Source organism: Manduca sexta, chromosome 17, assembly GCF_014839805.1.
Source record: "Manduca sexta isolate Smith_Timp_Sample1 chromosome 17, JHU_Msex_v1.0, whole genome shotgun sequence".
Taxonomy (NCBI): domain Eukaryota; kingdom Metazoa; phylum Arthropoda; class Insecta; order Lepidoptera; family Sphingidae; genus Manduca; species Manduca sexta.
In genome coordinates this window covers 8,650,128-8,663,439 of record NC_051131.1, presented here as the reverse complement: position 1 = coordinate 8,663,439, position 13,312 = coordinate 8,650,128, and the positions used below count along the sequence as shown (strand labels likewise).

General features: G+C 34.9%; 1 protein-coding gene across 5 annotated transcripts in view; it reads left to right on the top strand.

The window, feature by feature from the left end:
* Positions 1-9,185, top strand: part of LOC115443458 (potassium voltage-gated channel subfamily H member 8) — a 78,467-nt gene extending 69,282 nt beyond the window's left edge. For 4 of the 5 annotated variants that reach the window (XM_030168870.2, XM_030168869.2, XM_030168868.2 and 1 more), the window contains exons 13-17: positions 348-463; positions 1,783-2,069; positions 3,975-4,173; positions 5,847-5,996; positions 6,175-9,185. In XM_030168870.2, coding sequence (XP_030024730.1) covers positions 348-463; positions 1,783-2,069; positions 3,975-4,173; positions 5,847-5,996; positions 6,175-6,663 — 1,241 coding nt within the window. In that variant the 3' untranslated portion in view covers positions 6,664-9,185. The remainder of the gene's footprint in view (positions 1-347; positions 464-1,782; positions 2,070-3,974; positions 4,174-5,846; positions 5,997-6,174) is intronic. The other variant, XM_030168866.2, reaches the window with a different exon arrangement.
* Positions 9,186-13,312: the final 4,127 nt, after the last annotated feature.

Genomic DNA, 13,312 nt, shown 5'->3' with positions numbered 1-13,312 from the left:
CCCATATCAGTGCGGTCGATAAATTCAATGACTTTAGTACGCTAACTTTAACCCTATTTTATGAGCAATAAACTTTCACATAGGTTGGCGAAAATGCATTGATCTTTTATGGATATATTATATATTTATCTTAATAGCATAATGTTCCATTCAAGTAATCTCAATATAAATCTTTAAATATTATTTTTTATCATCATGCTTAACATTAATCTATTTTTGATGGCATAGTCGCCCAGACTAATGACGGGTACAGAATATAATCTCATTATCTGCTCACAAACTAAGCGGATTTGTGGAGAACTAGTACTATGTATTAACAATGTATGGACGAACGTTTATCTACCCAGGTAAAGGAGATTTGGTGGGATGTGACATGAACACACACTTACAAGCTTACAACGGCACGGGCACATCGCAGGGCAACAATCCCGACGTCGTTGTCAAATCTAGCTGCGACGTGAAGGTATTACATTATTCACTTACCTTAATTGAAGTAATTGAACGTGTGATATTTGTGTTTCGGACTGTCAAGAGCCACGGCTACACTCAAGGGAGTTTCAGGTTCAGTTTTCGGCGCGTCGCGTCGAGTCATCAACTTGCTTTAAACCTAACCACTTCGAAGCTATCAAATCGTTACTAAGTTTAAGCATGCTGAAATTGGTGACAAAATGATGGCTCCATATCACATTTAAAACTATGTTTTATATTTTATATAATATTTTAATATAAATTATTACAACAAAAAATACCTAAATTTTTCATGGAACGTTGGCATGTTATATTTTAATTATGACGTAATGTTATTGATGTGTGGGAGCTCCTAAAACATTACAAGATTTTCATATTTGGGATAATGCCAAAGCATTATGTGAATAGTATTACATCAAAATGGATATGGAAATAATGCAAAAATAATACATTACAATATCATGTATTCCTATTGCGCCTATTTTCGTACGTGTAAATATTATAAATTACTCAGAAATAATATAAGTTTATACGTAAACATCAAGAAATAAATAGAGATTAGTCATTACCTATGTCCTTCGCAAAAGCGGGTTTCTGTAAGATTCCTATAAATCTCGCACAATAATGATAAACTCCTTTTAACAATGATTTAAAAAAATCGAATATGATAAACTAAAGGTGCTCATTCGTAACAAAACGCAAATCCAACCGCGAACTGCAAATTACGCTGATTTGTAACACCGCGCTGACGCCAGGTTAGAATGTCGCTCAGAATTAATTTTCACATAGATAAATTCAAATTTTGAGAAGGGCGAATAAACAGACGCAGTGGGTTGACTTGACTACTTAATTTTGTGCGGCGTTCGCATTCTTGAGAAGATTTAGAGCCAAACCTAGTGGACAATTTTTAGTCCATTTTACTTCATTAATAGGTTAATTATTTTATTTCCAGTCTGTAGCCGTTGGCTACCGCATACTAATAGCACCTTATAAAATTATTGTAGGCATTTTAACTTGAATATTTATTAATATTAGAATATTAAACACTTACACCCGTATTCATAAACGTTATTTATCTAAGGACGGAGCATTGCTTCGATAACAAACTGTTTCTCAGTGCTGACGGCATGGCAGCCTTCGCAGTGCGTAGACATAGGGCCGTTGTGATTGGTTAATATTGAGATACAACTTTAATCCAATTGGCTGTCAGATAAACAAAGCTTAGAAACAGACTTATTATCACAGCAATGCTCCTTAGATAAATAACGTTTATGAATACGGGCGCTAAATATTTCAATTTATTATATTCAACAGGCACTGACATATTGTGATTTAAAATGCATACATATGGGAGGTCTGGCGGAGGCACTACGTCTCTACCCAGAGTATCAGCAAGAGTTCATACACGATATCCAACACGATCTCACGTACAATTTGAGAGAAGGGTACGAAGCAGAGCAGGAATCGGATGGAAACGGGCACCCATCACTTACACTACCGTCTATATCCGAAGATGATGAGAATGCTGCAGAAGATCATGCCTTATCACCGAAAAAACCACCTGCATCGAACACTAACAGTCCCCGTCATACGAAATTCAGGTAAGGTATTGATGACAGTCACTTTTTTGAGTTCCGTACATGAATAGGAACCCTTATAGGATCACTTTGTTCGTCTGTCCGTCCGTCTATCTCACGGAACGCACATGTATGAAGTTGAAATTTATATCAAATTCTTAAGTTTACCGTCTCTTTCAACTGTGAAAAATCAAACTTTTAACTCAATGTGATCAAAGGATATGGCTGTTTATGTCATATATTTTGCGATATTACAGAGAAATTTAAAACCCATGACACGATGCCATAACAAGTAAGAACCATAATATAGTGTATAAGCACAGATTTTATACCCTGTTTTATGTATTTAAAAAAAAAATCCATTTTTTCTGTTATCTGTCTAGACAGCTTCAACATTACGACTATGTTATCCGGTATTACCGTAATGGAGAGTGATCGGAAAACAAAATTGTATTATTTACAGTTATCATGCATACAAAGCTTCTAACTTTAGATTGGAGGTCTGAAACTTAGTCAAAGGAGTGCTGGTCGTACCAAATAAAACACAAATATTGAAAGCTGACTTAAGAATTATTGCTTTAGTGCCAAAAAATTATATAAAATTTATATATTTATATTTGTAAACAGTAAAAAAAAAATTGGCGGTAAAATATGCGAAGTGATTCATATTTTTTAATAAGTGGATTATTTGTTACAGTACATAATAAAAAGACTCTTGAAACGTATGTAACTAGAATATTTCAGTAAGCAGGGACAGTTTGTCACGGTGTGAAGTTTAAACTTGCCGCCTTTCCAATCACAATCAGCTCATCGTTCGTTACGCGACGAAGATTCTTAAAATCGAAGATTTGTTTACCTTTGGAGGCACAAAAATAGCACCAAAGGGATGTAATGTAATCTCATCTTGCTCACAATGCCTAAGTAAATATTTAACATTGTAATTGGCTTATCGATTATAGAGACCGGAGGCATATGTTTATTATAATTCTCCTTGTCTCGTCTAACACAAATCGCTATGTTAGCGATTTGCGTTCTATTTAACATAAGAAAAAAGGTTTCACACGTACTATAGAGATTACCTCTTTTTTGTTGTGATTTATTTCTATATCAAACTAAATAGATAAACCTTATAAATAAAAAACATATTTAAAGAAAAAAACTTTTTTCATATTGTAGTTTTCTATACATATTCCCTAAGAAAGTTTTTTTTTGTTTAAATTTGTGTATCATCCCACATCTTATTCTTCTAGACGAAACACGTACGATCTTAACGATAACAAAGATTAACTAAATATTGAAAATGATAACAACTAAACATTAGCTTTTACGGTGGTTGAATGTTTAATCTTGCAAAATGACAGTACCTATACTAGCTAAATGAATGAACTACCATATATTATAATAGCTTGACAATTTTATGATAATGGTAACGTTCCGTAAATCCAGTTATAATGAGAACGAGATCAAATCGCAACAAAATGTTCTAAATATTTAAGTTCTAAAGATGGAGTTACCTAGGAATCAAACCCTGTTAGATTACAATAAAAAAATATATTTTAAGTTATAAAAAAGCGTACATCCAGTGTCACAATTTTTCTGCAATATAATATCGTCATACTAGTTAAGCCGTTGCTAAGATTTACCTATATGAATAAACCACTATAGACTGCCTACTGAATAATGCAATGAGTACACCGTGTATATTCTGAGCTTGGAGGAAATAAGCTGTTCGAGCCGCGGGCACTCTAGTTGTATATCATGTGTGTACACCACTTCAGACATGAACTTGTGATACGTAATGTTACTAAGCTGTATTTACTACCGTATTCCTTTATCTAAAACAATTTTGTATACGTTATTTTGTTGCAATATTTGTATAACCTAATTTTAGGCTAAAATGCTATTGGAAATCTATCAATCTATTTTCAGAACGGACGGACAACGCCTCACGCACAGGGAGTTGCGCGAGAGAATAGAAAGGCAACGTTCGGTGGCGACGCCAAAAATTACTAGAGCGGACTCTTTGGAAGGACTAAATTTAGAAATGCACAATACAAGGTCATCAGTAGAGAGACTTGATACGCAAGTGTCGAGTTTGCACCACGACGTAGCAGCACTAAGCATGGAGGTAAGTATTTTGATGAAATTTGGTTATTTCCAAACAGGTTTAAATATTTTTTTTGCGTTCCAATTAGATTATCGCTGCAACTAGCACAATGGCGCTTTTCAAATTGAATGGATTATGTAGGCGGTATTGTTTCTAGCACAATTGTCCGGAATCGCCCACATATTATTACATCCAAGCCATTAATAACTTTATGGTGTGATAATTTTTGTCATACTATGGCTTAGAGTTGGGTCATCACTGTCCAATATTACCTATTATACGCGGCGATAGCCAGTTGGGTGTGGAACGGACTGCGGAGACGAATGTCCGCAGGTTCAAAACCCAAGAGCACACACCTCTGAGTTTTCTAAAAAAAATATACGTGTGTATTTTTTGTGAATTATCGCTTGCTTTAACGGTGAAGGAAAACATCGTTTGGAAACCTGCATACCTAAGAAGTTCTCTATAGAAATTTTGAGGGTGTGTGAAGTCTACCAATCCGCACTAGACCAACGTGGTGTACTAAGGCCTAATCCCTCTCAGTAGTAGAGAAGGCTCGTGCCCAGCAGTGGGACAGTATATAATACAGGGCTGATGATGATTACCCATTATATTTTAGGCGCAAACTGAGTATCTATTTTTCATAGAAACAAAGCAAACAGTGATGTCACAATACAGGCCTTGTCACCTACATCGTTCCGCAATTATGATACGTTATCACTCCGATAAGCAAAGCATTTGTTTTGTATTGGTCACTGAAAGCTATTGAGTGCTTTTGACTTAATAAATTTCGAGAACCTTTCACAAATGGTCTGTTTAACAAAGTAACTAAATACCTCGTTAGAATCGTTGACTTTTCCGCAATGAAGAAGTCGTAACAGCTTCATTATTTCTACTTTTCTTTTTATTATAACTTTGTGTTTATGTTTTATTTATTCTACAGTGATAGCATAGTACTATAACTGAAAATAGTGACCTAGTCTAGTTTATGTATGTGGGCAATATAAATAACATTGACACCCGAATAAGGTTGGCACCTTTTGTGTCCCTCTATTTAGTCTCGACGCGATTTGCCGTTAATTACGTCTATAAGGCCAGCCCACCGATGCGGCGGCGGACCCAGGTCAATTATGTAATTATTTAATGTAATAACAAGCTTATTTCCATATGCCTACGTACTCTGCTTATGTTGTTAATTTGATTGGTAAACATTGTCGTCATTACAATTTATGTGACATATAATATCCAGAGTAATATCATTAAATTGTAATAATATTTAGTCCATAAATATAAAATTATTCGGTTCGCAAAACATATGTTGACTCATAAATGTTGGAATAAATTATTGTGATTTTTACGTACATGAAATAATAATGAACATTCTGAGAGAAAAAGTATTTTATCATCGTGTTATATTTTGTAAAAATATCATGAAGATTAAATTTGACGCGCGTGTAAATGCACAGTGTATGGAAATGACGTTGTGAGCACCCAACTAGAACACCGAATAAATATGCCGTGAAAAAATCGAACATTTTTCACGGCATAAAATATTCGGTGTTCAACTTCTATCATTTATTTATAACAACACTATAAATTAATGGTAGAAGTTGAACAGATTATGTCAAATTGTCTGACTACTCTTAGCAGACAAATTAATACACAAATTCTACAAGTATTATTTCAAAATATAGGTACGAAACGCAATCCAAGCCCTGCAGGAGATGACAGGTCCGTCGGGCTGGCACGCCGCACATTCCAATCCCAACCTGCAGTGGAACACGCCGCCCAACCAGCTCGCACGGAGTTGTAGCCATCCACCCGACGTGTTCTGCTGGGATCAGGTAACTAAGATTAAGAATTTGATAACAAAGATGCGAAGAAAATAACATTTAATTATTTCTTGTTCCTTTATCCTATCTTTAGCAAGTACAATTCATAATTGACAATATCCACAACTGATCAATTTTATATTGATAAGTTTATATCAACAGCATATACTTAAAGAAAAATTTCTTACAGCAGGAGCGACCAATAACGCCAGAAAGGCCAAAACTTCATCGAAGTACTCAAACAGAACCATTCCTCAACTGCGTCACGCAGTACATTATGGAGCATCCCGCCACGGTGATGCTGCTCTTAGGTCTAGATCCAATGGCGAATCTCACTCCTGTCATCCCCCCTACGATTGATTACTATGACACGCGAGGACGACGGCCTAGTGTACTCGAACAGATAGTCGAATCAGAAAATGGAAGTCAAACACCGTCCAGTTCTGCCAGCGAGAAATTTGAACCAAATCGAAGTCTCAGTGGTAGTGTGAAGGAACTATCTAATTCTATCACACCCACCCAAGCAGAAATGAAGAAACTTCTCGACAAAGAACACAAAAGCAGTTTGAAGAGGAGCAGGCACTCGGCCAGTGACCTGAGCGTCGAGGCAGAACGACTGCTCGCGACGAAAGCGTCACATGCCAGCACTCGCAGTCTGAAGTTCAACATCAACAGTTAAGTAGGTAATGAATTCCATTTTGTATTATGCTCATTAGACGTTAGATTTTAAGTTTGATTTGCCAGTAGATTTTTATGATTCTTTTAGCACTGGTTCTTTATTTTAAATTGAACTCTACGTAATTTTAAATTATCTATTAATTTTTCGATCAACGAAATGTACCTAATATACGGAACTTATTACTCTTATGGATGTTTTTATGAAATAATTTCATCTGTATTTTAAGAGAAAGAATTTACTTATTTCGTAAAACAATAGATATCACATCTACTCAATAAATTGTACATATCATCTAAAAGTTTTATTGTTACATTAGATACTCTTGAAAACTAAAAATAATTTTCTAGTCACTGTTTTGATGATATAATAAAAAGAAATGTTGAATAAATAGTTAAATATTACACATATGCAGATAAAATGGTGTTAATTTATTGTTAATCTATAAATATTTACATTATTTGTCTTACGGCCCTAGAATATATTATAAGTAACATCAAATATTGATGAATTTAAAAAATATCAGGTCAAATTTAACCTATGAGAGGTGAAATTTATTCTATTGTGCATGATAATACATGTATTCAAATATCCATTGCAAGAACTTTGATGGTGTACATAAATAGTTAAATACCTGAGAAAAATTGCAAACCCTATATGTACCTTAGAATACATGTATATATTGAGTAGCATAATAAATGTTACCATCACATTGATTTTTGCATAATATTGGTGTAGCGTGTATTTGAGACAATACGAGAGTGACACAAAAATTGCGAAAATGGATATTATTATTCCACATATAGATAAAATATACGAAGTTCTGTAAAAACATATATGTTTACTTATTAACGTTACCTACTTACTGTACTGATCTCATACATATTTGTATTTGTAGTAGGTATCCTACATGGTAGTGCCAATCATTTTTCATATGTACCATTTATAATTATAAAACTATAGTGAAAAATAAATGTGTATGCCAAAATTGTTGCCAACAATGATAAAACAAAAACCTACACTACTAACTTTATTAAATATGAGAATCACATAATTTTCGTAATACTAACATCAAATAGTTTTAAATACCATTTGTGTTCCATTCCTAATTCTATAGGACGTTTTGATTAAATCTAGAATCACGTGCTGACTTCAGTTCAGATTGAATGATGCTCTGTAGTTTGAAGTTTTGAGTGGATGCGATTGTTTGTGGACGGGCGTGAAGCCTACCATCGGACAAGCAACCTACTCGTTTTGTCATTAAATTTCGTTATTGGTTATTTTCTTAAAATGCAACTACATTCTTATATTAATAATATTGCATACACTATCGAAGTTCTAAGACTCAAGAAGTAGATACTTTAAAATGTAACATACGTGTGCCAATAAACATTACATTTCAATTTACATTTACATTTTATAAGCAATATTATCGTTGTTATAAATACGAGTTGTTAGAAAAATATGGCCCAACTTCTATATTTCTATTAACATATTATATTTTTTAAATTTCCATCTAAATGTTCGGTACGCAATGGCAAAGATATTTATGACCGGTACAACTATATTAAAAATTGAACAAAGGCCTCTATGTTCCAAATTAAAAGGAGAGTATAATATAGAATAACCATGGTCCATGAAATTGACTGGATTTTTCATCTTAAAAATTGCTTAGTCGCAGTTCGCTGTTAGAAACTTATGATATCCCCGTGCCTTGGAAAGTACGTAAAGCCGTTGGTCCTGCGCCTGATCTCTCCCCGGTCATGTCAGATTGCCGTCTCTTCGGAGTATGAGGGTGAAAAAACATGACAAAACCCGTTTAATGCGCATACACTTCTACACATTAATAACGCCTGCGTACCGTATTGTTTTACTATATCTTCTAATGTATTTGGACTGTGTTAATTCTATTTTTGGCACAGTTTTTGGTGACCATGGTTATTTTTTAGCTGAATACGTTAATTATAATAATAAACAATTTTGAATCAAGTAAAAAGCATCGCCTGAATTAACTTCAAAACTCAATTTCCAAAGTTAATACCCAATTTAAATTTAGGTTATCAAGTAGGTAACTTTCAATTTAACACCTAAAACCAAACATGATAAATGCCTTCTTTGTTATTGTGGTATGTGTGTTGCGATTATATTATAATTAATTAAAAATTATAGTATGTCACTGTAAGTAACGTACTTCGGGACTTGTATTATCTTTGATAATAATAAAATTGTTGTAACATTAAAAACGCTTACTAGATTTATCGGATAATAATCGTGGTGTACGAGTATGTTGTATGAGCCCATGATTGTGATAAACAATTTGTAACACGTGCAGTGCCTAAATTCTCATATTTTATTTGTTCATTTATTTATTTACTCTGTATTTTTCAGTAAAATCTATTTTACTACGACTTATGATGTAAGTGTAATTGTACGATGCATACGTATTTTGTACATATTGAAACTTTATCTTGTAGTACAAAGTATTAGTTACCGTAAAGTTTAATAAAGACAAATTGATGTTGAAATGATGGTTTTATTTACCCGCAGTATTATGAAATGTGCTAATATGTTACAATTGGTAATTCGACTAAGTGATGATAACTACATGCTAGGCACAATATATTACCAACTATATTGGTGGAGTTACAATGTATGCACGTTACTACTATTGCTTTGAGGTTTCGGATTCGAATCCCGGGTAAGGTAATATGAGTTTTTTTGCTCAGTATCAGCAAATAGACAGGGATTTGTGCCTGGCATGGCAATAAGCTCACCCCACCATATCATTGATTAGAACACACTTAGCGAAAAGTAGGTGCCCTAGTTTCTTTCTGCCCACCTCTTCGGGGACAAAAGCGTGATATGTGTTACTCTTACGGACTAAAAAGTCACACAACCCACGAGTTGCGCAATGGTAAACATATCCAATTATAATAATTTCTATTCCGATTTTCTCATCTATTTAATGTCGTAAGTATAGATCAAGCATGCAAAAGTAGCTTGGAGAGCCTATTACATGGGTTAATAAAGTAAGTAATGATGTAGGTGAATGTAGGTCGTGGGGCTGAGGCACGGGGCTCCGTTTAATACCTCGGTGCCTGGATCAGCTGACTGTTTGCCCGGGGAGAATTTCTGCAATTGTATGTATTTCTTTAATACTGATTAAAAGATAAAACGTAAATAGTATTCGGAAATCGACCGCATCGCTATTGTAAATATATTTTTACTGTTCAATGCGATCAATAATGAAATATTCGTAAGAACAAAGAAGTTATCCAGCCCTATTTGTTATCCGTACATACGTACATAACATAAATTGGATTTTCAAATATCAAATTTTAAAATTCAATAACATATTTTATTCCAATCTCTAAATTCAGTTGATTGCACGCATTCACCGATGTTTATTATTCGAGCGTCGCGCCGCGATTTGAGCGCATTTCATCGACCTTCTTAGACAAGACGCGACTTTTTCTTTAGTAAATAGTATTATCGTCGTCAGGAGCGAATCTACAATTTTGTTTTAGTTATTGGGACAATTAGGTTTCGGTGAACGTGTCAATTTTGCAGTGGTGAAGGGTGAATTTTTTTAAAAGGGCACCCGACACGACATATAAGTACTAATAGATTCATCATTTCAGCCGGGAATCGTCCTCTGCTGGGCATAGGCCTCCCCCATTGCGCGCCACAGGAACCGGTTCTGGGTCGCCCTCATCCATCGGACTCCGGCCACTGTCACCAAATCGTCGGTCCATCTCGTGGGGGGCTTGCCTACGATGTCTAATAAATAAAAATAAAAAAAATAAAATACTTTATTTATCACGTAGGCGAACAAAGTTGCACTTATGATACGTCAAAACAAAGAATAAGAATAATTATTATTTCTAAACAACTATTAAAATCACTTATATAACTATGGAGATTTTAAATTAGGGATAAAGTTTATACAAAAGACTAGGTACAAAAGTACGAAGTAACCAGCTCGGGCTGGCAAGTAGGGGAAATAGAAGGGTAACGCGTCGCGATCCTCACCGGTGAGGACATGAGCCCTAGCCTAGCTAACCTACCAGCCTTTCACTAGCTACCTAAGTGATGACTACCCGAAGAAGAAAGGCAGAAAGAAACTCCGGGCTTTCTTTTTTGTCATCAATTGTTCAGTACTTCTTTTGTATTTTTTCCAAGTCTTTCTTGTACATAGTCACAATAGTTATATAAGCTAATGCACGCACATCACCGTTAACATGGGATAAGATGAAATCCAATCGACTAAACCTGGAGCGGCATAAAATAAAATTAGCGATAGCAAATAAAAGAGAACATAGATTCATACTTAAATAACGGCGTACAGCGTGCATTCGCCTACATTTACAATCATAGTTTTCAATCATGAGAAAAGAAAAAAAAATAGTGATATTGAACAGGCAAACACAACATGATCGGGTGGTCGTCTTTCAAAAATTACATTTCATTAAGATATGATATGATTATGTCAAATTAGAACTATAGAAATGTCATTATTATAAAAAAAAAAGCATGTGAGACATGTAACAAAGACATTTTAGGCAGTTAATTAATTACTAATGTGTGCTAACATGGTGGGTCATTGTGTGCAGGACAAACTTTCCAAACCGTCTTATCATTAAGGTAATCAGATACAGTATAGTATCCTTTACACATTAATTCACGCTTAACATAACACTTGAATTTTTGTTCGGTCAAATTGGTAACTTCGAAGGGAAGTTTATTATAGAACTTAATGCTATTAACTAAGAAAGATTTATTGGTTTTACAGAGCCTATGATTAGGGACAACCAATTTATTTTTATTTCTGGTATTTAGACTATGCAAGTCACTGTTTTTAATAAAAGTACTAAGGTTTTTACGTACGTACATTATATTCTGAAAAATATATTCGGCCGGCAAAGTCAGTATATTCACCTCCTTAAACATTTGCCTAAGGGAATCATGAGAGCGAAGGTTGTAAATAGCTCTAATCGCTCGTTTCTGCAAGATAAAAATGGTCTGCAGATCTGCAGCAGAGCCCCACAGAAGAATACAATAGGACATAATGCTGTGGAAGTATGCAAAATACACTAGCCTTGCCGTAGCCACGTCAGTTAATTGTCTAATCTTCCTAATAGCAAACACGGCAGAGCTCAGTTTACTAGAAATTTTTTGAATATGGGGGCCCCATTGCAATTTACTATCGATTGAAACCCCGAGGAAGACCGTTGAGGGAACTAATTCTAATTTATCCCCATCTAAATCAATATTTAGTTCCTTTTTTTATTCAGTAACGAAAATCTGACACATTTCGTTTTTGCGGCATTTAAAAGTAAATTATTAGAAGAGAACCAGTCAGAAATCAAACTAAGTACTTTATGTGGCTCACCGAGATTCTCATCCCTTCTATTTAACTTAAAAATAATCGAAGTGTCGTCAGCGAACAATACTACATCTGCCATATTATCAACCATGTAAGGCAGGTCATTTATGTAAACTAAGAATAGGAATGGACCCAATATGGAACCCTGGGGAACCCCAATTCTAACTGCGGACCCGGCAGAGGAGACGTTGTCGATAAATACTTTTTGATTTCGACCTGATAAATATGAAGATATTAGTTTAAGTCCAATTCCTCTAATACCATAATAATGAAGCTTTAAAATGAGGGTTTTGTGATCGACGCAATCGAATGCCTTGGAAAGATCACAAAAGACCCCCAGTGCATCCTGGGATCCCTCCCAAGCATCTAACACAGCTTTGACTAAAGCACGTCCAGCATCTTGCGTGGATCTGCCTTTTGTAAAGCCGAATTGTCTATTATGTAAGATCCCATTTTTATTAAAAACACCAGCATTTGGTTAAGCATTAGTTTTTCAAATACCTTACTTAAGGCTGGTAAAATAGAAATAGGTCTGAAATTAGAGGGGGTGTTAGAACAACCTGCTTTAAAAATTGGTACTACTTTACTAACCTTCATAAGATCAGGAAATATGCCATCTCTGACGCAGCAGTTAAAGATTTCCGCAAGAATTGGGGCAATGTTGTCTATAGTAATAGATTAGATTTTATATAAATTACGAAAGAGAAGCCGTCAGGAATCGGGTTATATGGATGGACCCTTCGCCATTGCAATGTATTTTTTCTCCCACTAAAATATTTCCGCAAGACCTACGATTGTCACTGATCTCACGTTTTACAACGTTCCAATATCAAAGAGACCTTCATCGCTAAAGGGAAGGACAGTGGCGCAATAATAAACAGACTGATTATTTTCTACACACAAGTGACTGCAGCTTGTTTCCCACGTTACAAGAGTTACCTATTGCAACCGGATACTTTACAGAATAAACAGCTCTTAACAAAACAGGTTTAAAAGGTGATCATTCAATCCAAACAGAATGCGCACTCCTATCGAAAAAGAACTGGTAATACAGCTCGCAATATCCACAACAGGTTCAATACGAGAACATAAACAATATGGATACAACAAGGAATTTACTTTTAAAATTATTAATACGACTACTGTAACATTTCCAAATGTTAGATTATGGAGACCATCACAATTGCATGGGACTGTAATTCTCAGTAATTGAATGAGATGTTTACATGCCGACAGGTACAAGTAGGAACGTGAAGGTAATTAGCA